At 39.8% G+C, this 17,947-nt stretch overlaps 1 protein-coding gene across 1 annotated transcript in view; it reads left to right on the top strand.

Annotated features, from left to right (window-relative positions):
- Positions 1–521: 521 nt before the first annotated feature.
- Positions 522–17,947, top strand: part of UNC5C (unc-5 netrin receptor C) — a 351,092-nt gene continuing 333,666 nt past the window's right edge. Inside the window, exon 1 of the mRNA XM_077814388.1 lies at positions 522–645. Coding sequence (XP_077670514.1) covers positions 522–645 — 124 coding nt within the window. The remainder of the gene's footprint in view (positions 646–17,947) is intronic.

The following is a 17,947-nucleotide window of genomic DNA, read 5'->3' as shown; positions in this document are numbered from 1 at the left end:
CGCGCTCTCTGGCGCATATGCAAATCCGCGCACCCCCCAGCCGGAGTTAGGATGCTGCTGCCGCTGCTGCCGCTTCTTCCTCCTCTGCAAGACCCAGCTCCCGCAGACTTGTTCTCAGGACTGTGAAATGACCAGTCCTCTTCACCGAGCAGCAGCAGCAGCCTGGGCACCTGACCGCCGCCGCGCAACCTTGAGCAGACCGGTGGGGAGAAAAGGGCTCCTCTCCTCACCTCTCCTCCTGTGCCTGGGTGCGGTGGCAAAGCCGGGGGGGCTGTGAAAGCAGCGCAGACTCGGGGCACGTTGGTGGCAGCCTTTGGGCTCCCCAGACCGGACGAGTGGCAGGAGAAGCAGCCACTTGAAGAAGGGAGAGGCTCTTGAAAAGCTGCTCCCCTCTCCTTCCCTTCCTCCCCCACTCCCCCCTTGCCCAAAGAAAGTGGAGTGCGGGGCTTGCTTTTTCCCGAGGACTGCTGCTGCTGCTGGTGGTGGTTGTTTTCCTCCTTGGCTTGCTCCTCTGACCAGCCATGGGGAAAGGTCTGGAAAGCACGGCTGCCCGATGCGGACTGGGACTGGGATACTTACTGCAAACGTTCGTGTTACCTGCCCTGGCTATCCTGAGCGCCAGCAGCACGGGCTCCGCAGCGCAAGGTAAGCCACTCGCGGGGGGGGGGTGTTCAGCTAGCCACCCAGCCTCGCCTCCCTCAATTCCTCCTGAGCTAGTGACTGTGCACCTGGATTCCCACTTCCCCAGCTACACGGGATATCTATCTATCTATCTATCTATCTATCTATCTATCTATCTATCGAGATTCGCAGATCTATACAAAAAGGGACAGAGAAGACCGAAATTATTTATTTTTCCCGCAATGCATCCAACTAACTGAAATGACCAGGGGAAGCTTTCTCTGGGGGGGGGGGGGGAGATAAGGAGCTGACACTGCTCTAATATGCGAGTTCTCTGCATCTGTGTGTATTTAGGCACATCGTGAATATTTGTGATGATTCCTCTCTCTGTGTGTGTAATACATTCCTCTGCACACATGCATCCTCCCTGTCCGTGCTGCAGAGTAACTTGAACGGCAAGGGGGTCAGGGGAATTGGCTGTCTGGACGCTCGGATTCTCCCACTCCCGGAGCAGAGAGACGGGGAGGCTGGGATCCACATGTACTGGAACCCTGCAGCTTACGTGTGAGTGAAAAGTCCGAAGTCCTGCTGGAGCTGCGGAGGTTCTGATCGCACCCCTCTCTCCCCCTTCCCTTGCTGAAATGGCTTTGCCGGGTCTTGGGAAGATGGAGAAGGAGACAGACCCAAGATGGGTCTCCAATAAGGGGACATCTGGGCTCCGCAATCCTGGGTGGTAGGCTGTCACCAGTGGCAAAAGGGAGCGGTGGGCCGGGTAGCGGAGGACACCAGGCTGAGGAGGGCAGCCCGGAGCTGGTCTGCACTTCCCATACCAACCTGGGCACTCGCACCTCCTTGCCACCGTCCCCTTACTCTTGTGCCTTCCCTTTGAGCGACCGCTGTGTGATGTGTGTATTGCCGCAGCTAGTGTCCCTGATGGGTAGCTCGGGTAAACAGGTATCGTGATTTGTTTAATCATAGTCATTTCCTGGGTCATCGACCTGACAAGTTCGTTTAAACAAATAAAATAATCCTCCACCTCTGTAAGGAAGGCTCTGCTGCCGCACGCCTTTGCCCACACTTCCATTTCACGCTGAAACTCAGCATACCCTTTGAGCTGTTGTTTGCATCCGTTCCTTTGGACTGCAGAACCGAAAGCTTAAGGAGAGAAATGAACTTCAGTGGGAACTTGAGGAGGTTAAAACCAGGCACAGTCAGGAGAAAAGTGTATGTTTGTATGTTGGTGGTGGTGTTTTATTCGTAAGCGTCTGCTTGCTGCTCTAACTTCTGTGTGATTGGGGGTGCTGGAAAGAGACCCTCTGAACCTGACTAGGACGAATGAGTTAATGAAGGCACCAGTTAAAGGCACATCATGTTAAAAGGGTCGTGATCGGGAAATTTGAGAGCAGAACTAGGCCTAGGTCTTATCACGTCAAAATAAAGAAAAGAGATCAATCAATGAACAAAGCAAGTTCAATAGAGACAGTCAAAGAGGGAGATAAGCTGATTAATACTGGAAAGGTGGGGAGGATGGGCTGGGCATCATGAATAGCAAATTGGAAGTGTTGATAGTGTTTCTTTGTATATTCCTTTAGCCATTTCTGTAAAACTCTGATAGGCTGAGGAGACAGGATCAACTCCCCTGTCTCCTCTCTGTGCTGAGAAGAAGCAGATCCTCCTTTTATCCTTTTCTTCCCTGCCCAAAGTATAATATGCCCAAAGGGAGTTAAAATGTGTAGAGTGTAATATAATTCTTTTTTATTTTACTTGTTCAGTTTTCTGTGAATAATTCTGCAACTGTGTTTTTAGTATAGTCTGTAGGGAACTGTAAAATGCCCCGTTCAAAAGGATCATTACTTGCAACTCTTCACAGTGACTGTTTAGCTACTTCTTGAGTACACCACAAAGAGCACTGAATCTATATGTCACTCGTCCTGGCTATTACACTACAGATAATGTCTGTACAATACTATTTTTCTCTCCCACTCTGACTGCACATAAAACTTTGCTTGTCCCTTCCTCCCTCCAACTCCCTCTCATTCCAGAAGTTATATCAGTAATGGAAGGAATGGAAACGGGTCGCTTGTGTGACAACATGGTCAATAAATGGTGAGAATTAGTTGTTTCTGTGTGCTGTACATAATGAAGATTAGGTTCATTAAAGCATTTGAAAGAGCTGTTTGCATGCTTACCAAGAAGAAAAAGAGATATTAGAAGTTGATATATTTTTTGTCACAGCCAAGCAATAATATATTTTGGGGACATAGACTTTATGCGGGAGAGTTGGCATACTGTGCATGAAGGAATTCTTTTAAAAATGATCTCAATGGAGAGGTACTTGAGAGGACTCTGCAGATCTCCCCCTGTATAATCACCCTGTGATTAAAAGCACTCTCATTTATGGCCTTTTTGACAGTACTATACCAAAGTGCTGCTGATGGCTCTGGGCTCCAGAGGACTCTGGTGCCGCTGGCTGACTGTCACAGATCTGAGAGCTTGCTTGTTTAGGACTGAGTGAAGATATATGTGTTGTATATTATGTTTCTCTGTGTGGTTATTCTGATCAATTTTCTGTCAATACAAGGGATCTCTTATTCTATTCTCAGATTTATCTCATTTTACTGAGACCTGGGCTTAGCCAGCATAAGTAAGGTACATCAGAAATTTGATCATGAAAAGGAGGTTACAGAAAATGTGAATGAAGTAAAAACTTTGGAGCATCATGTTGCATTTCTTCTGTGTTTTTTTGTCCAATCATTTTGTATCGCTGGTTCAAGTCTGAGCCAGGGCAGGTTACATGTTATATACATAAAGGTGTTAATTGTACTCTGTGCATGTAAACCTATATATTGGAGAGTATGTAACAATGAATATAGTTGTAAATAGGGGTCATGAGGAGAAAGGATCCTCTTTGATGAAATTGGACAATGGGTAGAAGGTATTCAACTACTAAGCAGTCAGGAGAACTGTAATTCACATGACAGATGGGATGAGGGGGTGGAGGAGAAATCCAAGAGTTCAGATCGCTCTAACCTCACTTCTCATAGACATAGAGAGCTCCTTGCAATTTCAGTTTGTCACTACCATGTTACTAAACCTCATTCCATTTTTGCTATGTCTTACGTTTACTCTTCATAACAAAATGATGCGTAACAAACAGAAAACACACTGGGCCTGATTCCTCGCACACACCAGAATAGGTAAGGGGAGGATCAGTCCACTAGACCTGAGAAAGGTATCAATGTAAACTACAACGAGAGTAGTAAATAGGGTACCTGACACATAATATAGCTGTGATCATGCAGTGAGAGAAAGAGAGGGAGAGATTACTGGCAACTCTTTCCGTTGTTTGTGATAGAAAGTTTATTACTTGCCAGAGTGGAAGAATCCAGAGAATGTGACTAGGATTCATTGGTTTGGGTTTTTTTCAGATTTCTCTTTCCATTTCTTGTTTGCTAGAACCAGACATACATTTTGGATGCAGATCTAGATTTGCAATCTTTCCCAGAGTTTGGGGATCTTCTGATCTGGTATATTGTTTTGATGAAGTTTATATATGTCAAATTCCATTTTTAATGGTGCTGTGTGACAAAGGGTGCTACAATTTAACTGCAGCCTTGTTATGAAATTTTCATTCATTTCATTTTCATATAGGGTCAGGTAAGATTTTCCTCCACTTTATTTAATTCTTCACAAAAAAATAATTATAGGTTGATTTTTACTCAACCTGCAATCCAAAGTCCTTCTCTATTTTTGTCCATTCCCCTCCACCCATGAATGCTCACACTTGGCATCCATATGGCTTTGAACTGTTTGTGTGACCAGTAATAGAAAATGGCCAAATTGGAATCCCTTTCTCTGAAGCACACATAGTCTTCTGGTCTTTGGAGGACTTGGCTCCAAATCATTGCTGGTTTTGGTTTTGCAAAATCCAAACGCGATTGATGCTATTTTCTAAAAGAATTCTGCCCCCATTTTCCCCCTTTAGTATGTAGCACTGTTTGTCTTTTGACTGAAGGAAAGAGTCAGGGCATTGTTTTAATTTTACTTGGTTCTAATACTATTTCTTCATAACTATCAAGTGCTTTTGTCCTCCCCCCTTCACTCCCTTCGTCTTTTGAAGTAGGGTAAGGATGCCTTGGGCATTTTTGGAGCTCTCTCTCTCCTTCTCTTTCCAGTGCCTCCTGGAAAATAAATCCACTAATTGAGTAATTGGTGGATTTTTTCCCCTCTCTCTAGAGATGCATATCTCTGTGTCTCAGAATGTCAGTATATACACCATTCAATGGAGCTACTAACCAGCAACAGAAGGACATACACTTTCTACTTTACTAACTTTTTTATTTTAACGGGAGCCATAGAAATATTTTTCTTCAGTTGTCATGAAATCATATGAAAAGCCCACAGTGTTTTAGTTAAAGGGTAATGTACACCAGAGCCCCCAAATCCACATACCCCTGAACATTGGAGGATCAAGAGGTTTAGCAAACCAGACACAAACCATGATCTGATATTCAAGATTGGGGCCCATCTCTATAGTGGGCCAAACCAGAGTAAGATTTTGGACAATGCCCAGGACAAGAATTTGACCAACCCCAAATTTTGAGATAAGGGATTTCCAAATCTCAACCCAGATCTGAATTAACCAACTCAGGCTCATCTCCAGTAAGAGTGTTTGTTATTTCTATATGCCTGTTCTGTGTGAATAAACTGATGGGAATTTGCCAATTTCTGCCATTGAATCCACATTACAGTTTTTCAGAAGTTATAATGCAGTTGCTATCATTTCTTGTAAGGCATTCAGATACCTCAGTGATGAGGATGTTACAGACAGATTTTTGCGCTAGTAATGATGGTGTGAGAGCTGGGCAAAATGAAAGTCAAAGGTGGCGCATGTTAGATAGGTTTTGTTTTGGTTGTTCCTTAACAAAACAAAAAACCCCAAAAAACAAACAAAAATGTACAAAGAGAGAGAGAGAGAGAGAGAGAGAGAAAATGTTGTTAATCTTAACCCCCAAAACCTAATTAAATTAAAGTGATAATTTAAAAAGAAAACTATAAAACAGCCATATGTGCAGATATTTGTCCTAACTCAGAGTACCCTTTATTAGCAACAGCAGCAGTCTGAAAATGCTTGGTGTGGAAAAAGTGAAATATAACATGTGAATATACTAACCTTTTGGGGATGCACTTTTTAATTAAATACCTAAATGCATCTTGTTGCAAAAGGAGTATGTGTGTGTGGGGGGGACTTAATTATCTTGATGCATCAGTGGACCATTTTTATTTGGTAGTGTGGATGTAACAGTATTTGTATGAGTAAAGAAAGTGCCGAGTAGTATTTCACTGTGAAAATTAATTTATTTTAAAGTCATGTGCCCTTGCAGGTTTCAATGACATTAATCATTTTGGGCCAGATTTTCCTATCCCTTATTTAGATTTTAGTACTGCAAGTATCCTCATTGAAATCGAAATAGCCCATTAACGTTACTTGCTGATTGAATGGCAACTTAGTCAAATCACAGTAAAATCAATGCGTCCAGCTGTGGAGTAAGGTACTTCTCATTTGGGAATAAGGGATGCAGAATCTGGCCTTTTGTTTATAAGTATTCAGTCACTAGCATCAGATTACAAAATTAATGAAAAGTATAAACATTGAGTACAGCACCATTTCTGATGTCTTTTCACCATACTGGTATCCCTCCTTGTAATTTGGTTGCCTACATGGGTTCATTTAATCATGGGTTCATTTAATACATGGGTTCATTTAATCATCCTGATGATCAGCATTTACACTTCTCTTGTGTTTAGTCATAGGTGAATCATTGATCATGTGGACTTTTTAAAATCACAGTTTCAAAACTTTGTCTCTTCACTGAATTCTGGGAAAAACTTAGTATGTGACATGAAAACTCCAAAAGAAAATAGCATTAAACATATTAAAATGATTTACTTAATTTAATTTTCAAAGACAGTATTCTTGAAAGCAGAAGTAAAGCTCTGTTTCAAAATATAGGGAAATCAGTTCCATAGCTGGCCTGTAGACCAAAAAAGAAGGAAATGTGTATTATATTTATATTTAAAAGGCATTTTCACATGACTATGCCAACATTTGTACATCAGTAAAAGACTGATGCTGTGAGCAGCAGGCTCTTTCGGCTCAATCGTACGAGGTGCAGAGAACCCCCAATTCCCTCTGAAGTCAGGAGGAGTTCAGAGAGCTTAGAACATTAGAGGAGGCTTTCTTACCATGCATGATAAGGCCATTTGTGCATGCGTGAACTTCTGGGCAAATCTTTGGTTTGAAAAATGAACCTAAATGCGGAAATTTCATTCAGCATAGCAACACAGTCATCTTGTTATCAGTAGCCCATTTCATAATGTACTACATGTTTGTTTCCTGAAGTTTAATTCATTCTGTTATCTTTTCGGAATTCAAATGAACCAAATGAAATTTTTGAAGAATTCCAATTATCCTTTTGGAAAATGGTACAAACAGTGCTTCTGTGGCTTGCCAGAAAAAGATTTTTTAATTACTGTAAAAAGTGAGTTGTTTCTTTACAATGGGCCAAATCCTGCTTGCTTTACTCAGAAAGTCCATGGGGAGCCTGGTGTAAGTCAGGCCAGGAGGATTTAACTGAATGTAAGGAATCAATTGTTCAAAATCGTAGATAGCCTTTTTAATTAAAAAAAAATGTTTTCTATTCATAGCGTTTGAGCACATTCCTCTATAAAATAAAGGTTAATTTAAGCGTGAGTGCTCTTCCATTAGGGTGTAATATATTTCAGTGTAAATGTCAGTAAAGAACAAGGGGTATATTTTATTTTTTTATTTTTTGTTTTGTTTTTGGAATTGGGAGAGCAATGTTTTAGTTTGTCAAGTGTACACATTATTAGCCACCCAGTGGAGGTGTCCAAGTTTAGCAGGCAGCAATCTTGGAGTCAGTACTGATAAAACAGTAATTACCTTGCCTGTCATTTTCATTCGCCATTTTTGCCTTCAGAGTCTACTTGCAGTGATGAAACAGCATAAGCTTTTAAAGTGTAAGTCAGGGATCAAATGCAAGGAATAAAAGAGACAGGCAGGGTTTTTCCAGTCTACTACAACCACCACCAACACAGCCACAGAGTAGTGTTATACGAAGGCATAGTTCACTGCCAACAGCTTTCAAGGACTGGAGAAGAACAGTGATATTGTGATTTAGTGCATGTGCTCCGCAGAGTCCAGTCTCAAGATCAGATGTCTTTTGAGAATTCCATCATAATATTGTCTATCCAACAGGAAATATTAAGGAAATGACATTAAGCTCTTGGGATGCACATTTCATCCAAACAATGACTTTATTTGCATAATTTGAAATCAGTGTTTTGAACGTTTTAAAAATAAAAGTATATTGAAAATGAACAGAAATATATGCTGAAATGTGTCAAACCAATAATAACACTATTCCTTCAGTGATCTACTTGTATTGTAAATACCACATTTCGCTATGCCAAATCTAACTGGGGTTCCATTTTCAATATCGATAAGCAGTGGATGAAATCCTGAAGGTTTAATAGGACTTCAACCTTTCTTAATTAAACATAGTCATTTTGCACAATGCCACTTGCATTTTTTTAAATCTTGTCATCAGACAAGAATACACAGGCAATGAGTTTTAAGTAATGTAACATGTGGCTGATTGTAAGCTGACAGGCAGATACACTATTCAAGGGAAATAAAATAAAGCCCCAAACTCTAGCTCAGTTCAAGTCCCTTTCCTCAGGGCTGGCTCTGTTAATACAAAAAAAGATTGAGAAACGAGAGCAAAGCAACTCAGAACACTTGGTAACAACCACCTTTCCAGCTTTCAGCAAGCTAGGAGGGGAGAGCACGCAACCTTCCCCCCAGTTAGTCATTGCTTCTGAAGCTTGTATAGCTCCACCCCAAATAACCCATTTTATAAGCAGAAACGTGGGCAATTCTTGTAACTCATTACACACTGGCATTGAAGGAGCTCCTTTTGTACGTTGTCACACCATTATCTAAAAATCAGAGCTGACTGAAATTTTTAATTCAAGTGGTTTTCTACCAGTTGGGGGTATTTCCCTGGTAAATGTCCTTTTTGTCTTTTTTTTTAGTTCTTGTTCTGATTGAAAAATCAAAAACTCTAACCAAAACCTGAAAAATTTCAGCCAGTCTGATGAAAATTTTCAGTAAAACCAAAAATGTTTGCCAAATGCGCCAAGGCTTTTTGGTTTAAAGTTGCCCAAAACTGAGAATATTTCAGCATTTCAACGAAAACAAGAAAAAAAATTCTGTGGAAACATTTTGACAATAACAATTTTTCATTTCTATTAAAATTTTTCATGGGAAAAAACAAAACATTTCCCCACCAGCTCTACTAAAAATAAAACACAGAGTTAGATTTGATTTACAAAACTGGTTAATGACAATAATACTTTGTATATCTATAGCACTTTCTGGGCCTGATTCTCCTCTTCATTACACTGTTTTCACACTTGTGTAACTAGAATCAGGCACTGTTGTCTATTTACAGTCACTGGTGCCAGACCTCCACTCGGTGCATACAAAGAAGGGGAGGTAAAGTTAGCTGTTTAGGCATTGCAGCTCGGAGCTGCAGCTTGGGCTCTGAAGACCACCCGCCTCCCTGGGCATCAGAACCTGAGCCCAAACACCTACACAGCTATCTTTAGCACTGTAGCACAAGCCCTGCAAGCATGAATCCTTTGACCCAGGCTCAGAGAGTCGCTGCCAAGGGGTGGCAACTCTTTCTGTAGAGGTACCTATAGTGGGCAGTTTGGCCCCTGGTGCAAGTTAGAGCAGTCTCATGGCTACCCTAACTTGCAACAGTTTGTAATAGCCACCTATGGACCATTACACCAGCAGGGAACACTGGAACACAACAGTGTTCTGGCCATGTTTGCTCCTGTCTGGCATGTCCCTTACACAGCCATGACAGAAATGCGCAGATGGCTGTCTGCTTTATATCAGTTGCACATATCCCACAATGGAGGAACCATTAATTCCTTTTTAGGGAAGTTTTATCACACCTTCGCATGGCTGTAACGTGGAATGGGATCTTACCTAGTGTACATTAACTATTTAATCCTCAGAATCTCCTGCTGTGGCTATAATTGTTCACATTCTTGCAGATGGAAACACAGAGGGAGAGATGTAAGAGGATTTGCCCCAAAGCCACACAACGATTTTGTAGCAGTGCCAAGATTAGAACTCAGGATTCTCGGATGCTGAAGATTGTACACATGGCTCCACACAATGCTGTTTCTTGTCTGACAATTTGTAAAACAGATTGCACAAAAGGAATGCTACCTTGATGGATATTAGATTACTTCATGAAATTTGAAATGATCTTTGTTCATTTATGGCTTATTTGTATTCACTGGGTGGTGTCTAGAAAAAATGTAAGCATTAAAGCCTAAGGACAAAACTGTATTTCATAACTCAGAAATGGGTACTTGCTAATTAATATGATTGCCTAAAAACTGTAGAAGGAACCATAGGACTGATTCTTATTTCATGTACATCAGTGTAACTCCACTGAAGTCAATGGAGTTACTAAGAATTTGCACAGATCGGAATCTGGTCCAATAGAGTTACTTTGGTGGAAACACCAGTGTAAGTGAAATTAGAATCACACCCTTCATCTTTACTTTCGGTGCACGAACATTTTATCTGACTGTTTTCTGTATTTTAATCAGTCAGTTTACACTCATAAGGACCTGTACAAGTCATAAACACTGTGAGGTTGCCTAGGCAATTAAATCAGCATCTTTTTCTCTTGCTGAGGTAACAATCAAGTATAGTGCTGAGGAGCTTGGTAAGGTTCAACTGACCTGGCAACAGCTGAGCATTTGCTCATTATCTGGTATCTACCAATCTCCTTTCACCCATTTTCATGAAGCAAAGTAGCTTTATGGCTTAGTTTTATACTGACTGAAAGGTTGAAATGTTAAGCTATGTGGATTAACAGTGTATCCTTTGAGAAAAGGAAAACTTGGGTTTTTGTTGATCCCCTGGATGCTGGATGTAATTGTTAGAGAAATCTTGAATTCCATCAGTTATGTATACCAGGGAACATGCAACTAACCGTTCTGAGATCCTTCAGAGGAAATTGACTCTATCTCAAGCTAGTTTGGAAACTCGTTAAAATGAATAGTCCCAAAGATGTTTCTTTGCTTGCATCTGGTATATTTCATGTACGGAAATGAATAGTGGACACTCTGGGAACATACTTAGTAAAAAGATTCTTAGAGAACAATAACTCTACCATAAATTTGCTGAAATGATTGTGGGTAGATGATTAATTGCACTCTTATGAAGTGTTGCATTTATTTATTAGTTTTAAAATGCATGGTTTATCTTTGCCCAGACCCAACATATATGTTTCTGTTGGAAAGTTTACATTTTGAAAGAAAATAATGTGGTACCACTGAATGAGGTTAACTGCAGTACAGTCATACAAAATCCGAGGAACAAATAATTAGGACACAGAAATGTCAGTATAGCAAATGGGCCTCATTCTGTTCTCAGTTAAACTATTCTTATATTGGTGTAATTACACTTACTAATTGATGGAATTACTCCTAGTTTACCCCAGTGTAAGTGAGAATTTAATCATGCCCACGGTTTCAGTCTGAGTTAGCCTACTTTTTCTTTGTAAATTTAACTTACATTTTTGCCGGTTGTGCTCTAAATTGGGACAGACACATTCTTCTCTCCCCTCTTAACAACGTTAATAGTGATTTTCTTTGTCAGCCTTATTACTGCAATTTTATAAATAATGAGCTACCAAAAATAGCAATAAGTAGCCACAACTTAAGAAAATCACAATGCCACAAAGAAAAGGAGTACTTGTGGCACCTAAGAGACTAACAAATTTATTAGAGCCTAAGCTTTCCTGAGCTGCAGCTCACTAAGTGAATACTGAGGGTCACATGTAGTTAGATGAGTGCTATAATGAAGCCCACAGCTCCTCTTTCTTGTACTCCAGGGTGAGGGCAAAATTGATTACCTACAGGTTTTTATTGCCAGTTAACTCAAACAAGCTATTTCTATTAATCTGTTAAAGAAGATTCAGGTCCATGTAAATATTGTGGGTGTGTAGAGTAATTAAAATATATGTAAATAGACATGGAATGAGGGCTGATCCTCAGGCAAGTTGCCAGTACCAATCTTGGTGTCTCATGATTTGGGAACCATGGCAATAAAACTCTCCCAGTCCCCTTGGATACTAGTATCTCATTATAGCTGGAAGAAGGAACCCTTCTTCTGTTATTGAAGCAACTGCATCTTCATGTTGCTCTATAAACCTCCATCACTTCAGTTCAGACCTAGCTCTCTGCTCACATATGTGATGGGGATGCGTTAAATCTTCCATGTGATCGTCCATTCATGCAATGCACTCTATACCTTATTCTGTTGGCTCAGAACCTGCCTGGGTAGCTGGTGACCCACACATTGAGCTTTTTGGACCAACGTGTGCACTAGTTTGTTCAAAGCCATCATTCTTCTGACAACCTTATTTCATGTAGTCATCCTAAACATGGCTCCAGACTGCTGCTTTCCGCTTCCTCACCAGCTTCTGAAGGCTAGAATAACTTCTTCAGCCTCTAGTTCAACTAAAACTGAGTTCCATAGCTGTCCTTGTGTTCCTCACTGCTGAACTGAAATGGAATTAGGGTACTAATTGCTCTGTTTTCTTAATTAAATTAACTGTGATCAGAGTGCTAAAAGGTAAGCCAGGAGCTGAAGGTCAGTTGTTTGGGATGCCAGCTGAGTTGCTTTCCCTACCCTGTGATAGCCCGTGTTCAGCAAAGAAGGCTTTGATACTTTTCCCTTGGGGATCTTCATCTGGTGTAGCTCCATTGACTTCAATGCCAATTTACGTCAGCTGATGATCTGGCATTATCTATGCAATAATTATACTGTATATTGGAATCTGGGTCATGATATTTAGTTTGTACAGGGAGGCAAAAAGACTGTATTATGCAATGAGTTGCTCATATCTTTGATTGCTACTCAAGCAAAAGAGCCATTGAAGTAAATGGTGCCGTGCGTCATTGTAGTAGGACTGCAGGATTTTGTCCATGTTGTGGCTCTGTTGTCTTAACATGCATTGATAAATAGATTAGATGAATGTGGAAGCTTACTTGTTACAAGAGCTTGCAACAGTGCCTCTTAACTCTGTGGCTCTTGAGCCACCTGGGGCTTTGCAGCTCTGTATTTTGTTCTCTTTTCCTGGGTTTGAACAAAGTTTCATAGAGCATCCTGCCGTCAGTAGAGTGGGACCCCCCAGGGAAAAAAATGGAGACTCAGACAGACACTTGCTCTCACAGCGTGAGTCTGTGACATATAGAACAAGACATTTCAAAGCTGGTGAAAGCCTTTGAAAGGCAGACCTTTCATTGAGTCCTAAACACCCCTGCTCTTATTGTAACCTTTATGGATATAATCATATTTACTGTAAGATACTTGTTGCATATATTTTGGTTTTCTTAATTAGTACAATTCACCCCCATGGAGAGGATCAACGCAAAGCATATGCAGCACTTAAATCTTCAAAATAGGGCAAAAGGGAGGCTGAAGTGGTATATAGGACTTGGGCTGGCCCTCTGTACTGGGTAGTATTTCACCCAATAAGTTGAATGATTTTGTGTGTCTCTCTCTCTGCCTCTGGTTCATAGTGAAGTGGCTCTTCAGCTGCTTAAAGATTAATTTAATTGTTTTACATTAAAAACTATTGGCTAAATTATGCAGCCAGTGAGTCAACCTCTCCTTTCATGTCTATGGAATAACTCCCGATTGGCACCCTAATATTAGACAGCAGAAACTGGCCAACTATATGTTCATATCCACATAAATATATATTACATATAACTGGTGTCATGACTTCCTGCCTGAGCAATCAGCAGGCTTTGAACCTTAGACCTTCAGTATTAAAAGCATGGGCCTCTACAATTTGAGCTAAAAGAATGCCCCCAATAGCTGGTATCAATAGTGGGCTGTTATCATCTATAAGACCATTCACTATCATTCAGTATGACAAACACTTTACATGTGCACTGTAAAAGACAATAACCATTTTGCTTTGCTAGTTTCTGTCCATTCCCTGCCCTGCAATATTTCCCTTTAGATCTTATTTTCTCAGATTTTATTTTGTGTATTGAATATATCTATTGGATGAAACCTTTTAACTGCAAAAAGCAGTGCTAATTTATTGACTTTCTTCATAAATATTTCTGTGGCTGGTAGTCTCCTAGGGAAAGTCTTACATTTGCATTTATAAGAAATCACAGGATGAAAACTGAATTAAAATGACTGCGTGACACTGCATGGACTATTCATTTGCTACATCTTGCTGATGAGCTTTGTCTATGAATATTTGCTTTTCATTAAAAAGAGTCCTCACTTAGAAAAGCATTTGATACAATATTTGGACCAAAGCCTGTTCTCTTTACTCATCCACCTCGCCTCACAGACTTCCATGGAACTTAGTTGCTTAAGTAAGGCAAGCAGGATTTGGTTTTCAAAGACAAAAGTTTCACCACCAGCAGTACAAATGTAGAAAATGTATTTTGCTGGCTGAGCCTGGGCTAAGGTTAATAAATTGGTTTTAAAGATAACAGAAGATTCCAGCGTCCCTGGGTTTGTTTTGCATTCAGTGACAGTCACTAAATCAGAGGAAGGAATGTTCAGACAACACACTTGAGGAAAAAGTGATTTTTTTAGAAAGGGTCCATTCCTGCTAATAGCCAGCAACTGCACATAACCCCACTGACATTAAAAGTCCATTAGCTAAGCCCAGTTTAAACAGCAGCTGATGCTATATCAGCTAAATGTACATTAGAATTTTTCATGTAATGCAGCAGTAGCACTTCTGTAATTTTTCGAAAACTATGTTCATTAAGTAAAGAAAATGTCATTTGATAGTAATAAGATGCAGAACTCATATTAAAGTGGGGAAGGAGTTGTAATCAAATTAAAGTAACCACCTGGCTACATTAATTAGAAGCATACAATGGTAACAAGAAAAGCCAGGACTGACAGGTTTGAGAATTAAAGTTAAATCCATATTGTTTGGAAAAGTTTAGGAAATTATGCTTCTGAAATCAGCACAAGTGCCACAAAGGTGCATATTAGTTTGTTTTTTGCTCATTAAACATACTGTGCCTAGTTCAAGAAAATCCTCCCTTGAAGTCAGTGGGAGATTTTTCTTGTACAAGTAATGCTGAATTGGATTCCAAGCAAAAAAGGTAGACTCCTGGTGTAGATGAAAGATGTCTGTTTGCAATAGTTTGAAAGCATTTGAACTTTTCAAGATGCAGTGTTTGTGTTAGAATGGGCTTAAATTGTAGTTTATTATTAAAGCAAGTAAGGAATAGCCTTGCTTAAGCTGCTTCCAAAAGTACACTGAGAAATATTTTGTAGAAATGCTTGATGCATGTTTGCTAAGAGGAAAATAAAAATTATAAATGACAATGCAATGAAAATTAATGTGTTCTTTACAAAGCTTATTACTCATCTTTAAAACCAACCACAAGCTGTTAACATAGAGTGATAACAGAGCCCACTAAAGTACAAAGAGCTTAGTGCCCAAATTATATTGGTACCGAACCCGATTTTGTTTGGTCATTTTAAAGTTTCCTGTGAAAATAGATAATTGCGCTACAACTATAATGCCATTGTGGATTCAGACTGAGGGTTGTTTAGTAAGCTAATGTGAGAGCTGGGAACAAAGCAGTAATTAATCACTTACAGTCACATTCACAACTACTGTGAAGTATTACTATAACCTCCTCCTCCCCCTTTTCTATTATCAATCCATTAGTGAAACCCTGTACAAGTACCAACAAGTGTAGAGTTGTCCTTCAATGTATGACATACCCTCTGCAAAAGCCCTCCGTATATATTCACAGCAGTCACTTAAATTCTTAATGCTCTGTGTTAGAATGCAAACTTCTTAACTCTTCCTTTCATGAGCCTAGCTTTCATTTTTGTTTTCCAAATTTGAAGGCATTTTCATCAATATTGGGCCCAGAACAGAGCATGTGTTAGTGAACCACAGAATTTAAGGAGGGTAATTTAATTGCATTTTTTTCCCTTCTGGAAATGAACATGTAAACATATTACTGCACTAAAGCCTGTTTTTAATTATAAGCAGTGACTTTTTCTTGTTGACAGATTTTCACATGGAAACCTTTATTGAATCTGAGGAGACCTTTTTGCCATCATTAGTTCTTGCTGCTTAGTGCTTTTATCAAGTACAGTAAAATAGCATTTGTAATTAATTCTGAGCTTACATGGACATATTTAATATAATTACCCAACAAAATCCTGTTTACTAACATATTGCTTGGGAAACCTGTCTGAATAATCTGGTCTGTGGCACACATAAACCAGACACTAATAACAGCTGCAAATATTTCACAATATAGTTAGGGAGCTTTGATTTCAATTCCAAACCCCAATTTAGGGTTTTCGGGATAAAGCATAGGGCAGAAATGACTTTTCCCATGTTTTGCCTTGCCTCTTGGACAGTTTCTGCCATAAGAGATATATAAAAATCATTACTATATTTCATTACAAAAATAAATATGTACACATTTATGAGCTGGGAGAATTATGGAATTGAATTATGTTAGTGCTAACAAGATGATGATGTTCAGATTGGATCTGGACAATTGCTGCATTATAGTCGTGAATTTTTTCATAGCAATATGCATTGCAATACCAATACACTTTGTCTTTCTGAAGGTTTTACTATTTGTGTCTCGTTGTCTGGGTATTTGTATATTGTGTGTGGAGGAAGATTTGCCTGAAATGTATACATAAAATTGTTAAGAAAAAGTGACTGTGCAGATAATTCAAGACCCCTGCAAGCTACGCAAACTTTTGATGACCACAAGCCAGATCCTGAGCAGAGTTTACAATGCAATAATGCACACACAAGACCTATCAGATTGTGCAAACTGCCATACTCTGGACCAATCTGTCTGGGGAAGTTTAGGCCTGGTGCTAACTGTGAGGAGGAGGAAAGGGCCCATAGCCACTCCATGGTTAAAGTTATGGAGTTGCCTGAGGCCAGCAAACTCACCTTTATGAACTTTCCCCTGCATTACTCATGATTCATTTGCCTCACATTTCCCCTCCATCCCTCAAAACAAATACATTGAACGAACATCTTGTGGGGAATTGGAGGGAAGTCAGTGAGGAGGTCTTTGCTTCTCTTGCTCCTCCTCTTCCCCTCTCCCCAAGATTGCTAGGGGACGGGTGTAGATTCTTTGGCCTGTTCAGATCCTGGGATTACAGACCTACGTTGGAAATATTACTCTGGGAGTGAAGTCTTTGGGTAATACGGCCAGTTTTGTTTCTCCATAGCCATCAGTCAGCTGTGGAGAAGCCTGCCCCATGTCAGGGTGCTGGGAGGTTCTGAACATGCATAATGCATCCTCTGATGTCATCTCTCTGTGACCAATTAACATGTAGGGTGGCTGAACGTGGAGAAGTCTGTTATTAGGGTGTGCACTAGTTTCTGCAGTTACAGAACCCAAGTTGGCCATGTAACTCTAAAGATTGTCACTCTGTAGAAGCCAATGGCCCTACAATTTATCCTATTAATAATAATATTAAAATAATAAATAATTATTTATACATTTCTTTTTTATTATTCAGCTGATGCAAAATGTGGATTTGTACCAGCTGAAGATTTGGCCCCATAACTCACTAAGGTTTCAGTGTGATTGTGTTCATAGTGGAAAATTTTTTATCTCATTTTTTTGCCCAGAAAAATCTCCTGCCTATAAGAATTCTCTCTCTCTCTCTTTTCTTTTCTTTTTTTTTTTTTAAAGCAGAAGTACCATAGCACATTTGATAGGAATCCAGGCAATAATAAACAGATTCTTTGACACCAAACAATCATGAAAAAACTTCTCTATCTTTGTATGATCTTGTCCAACTTAAAAAGACCAAAAGAAAAGACGTGCATCCAGAACAGCAATTATTGGGTAAAATAACTTTTTATGGTTAGTAATTGCTTTTTCATATGTTAAAAAATAGTTCAGTTTGCAGAGATTTTCTTTTAAAGTCTTTTTTTAAGCCAACCGTTCCCCCAACCACAGAAAATCCTAATAATTATAAGGAAAAGGCTCGACATCAGCATTGCCCCTCACTGCCTAGGACTGTTTGTTCTTAAGAAAACATCCTATTTATGATCAAAAAGTGAGATGAACTTTTCCAGGCAGGTCTCCTGTCTCATCAGGGCTGTGTTTTTAGCTATGGAAATGATGAATAACTTTTGATCATCTT

This window comes from Eretmochelys imbricata, chromosome 4, assembly GCF_965152235.1.
Source record: "Eretmochelys imbricata isolate rEreImb1 chromosome 4, rEreImb1.hap1, whole genome shotgun sequence".
Taxonomy (NCBI): Eukaryota; Metazoa; Chordata; order Testudines; family Cheloniidae; genus Eretmochelys; species Eretmochelys imbricata.
This window is presented reverse-complemented; position numbering and strand designations above follow the sequence as displayed.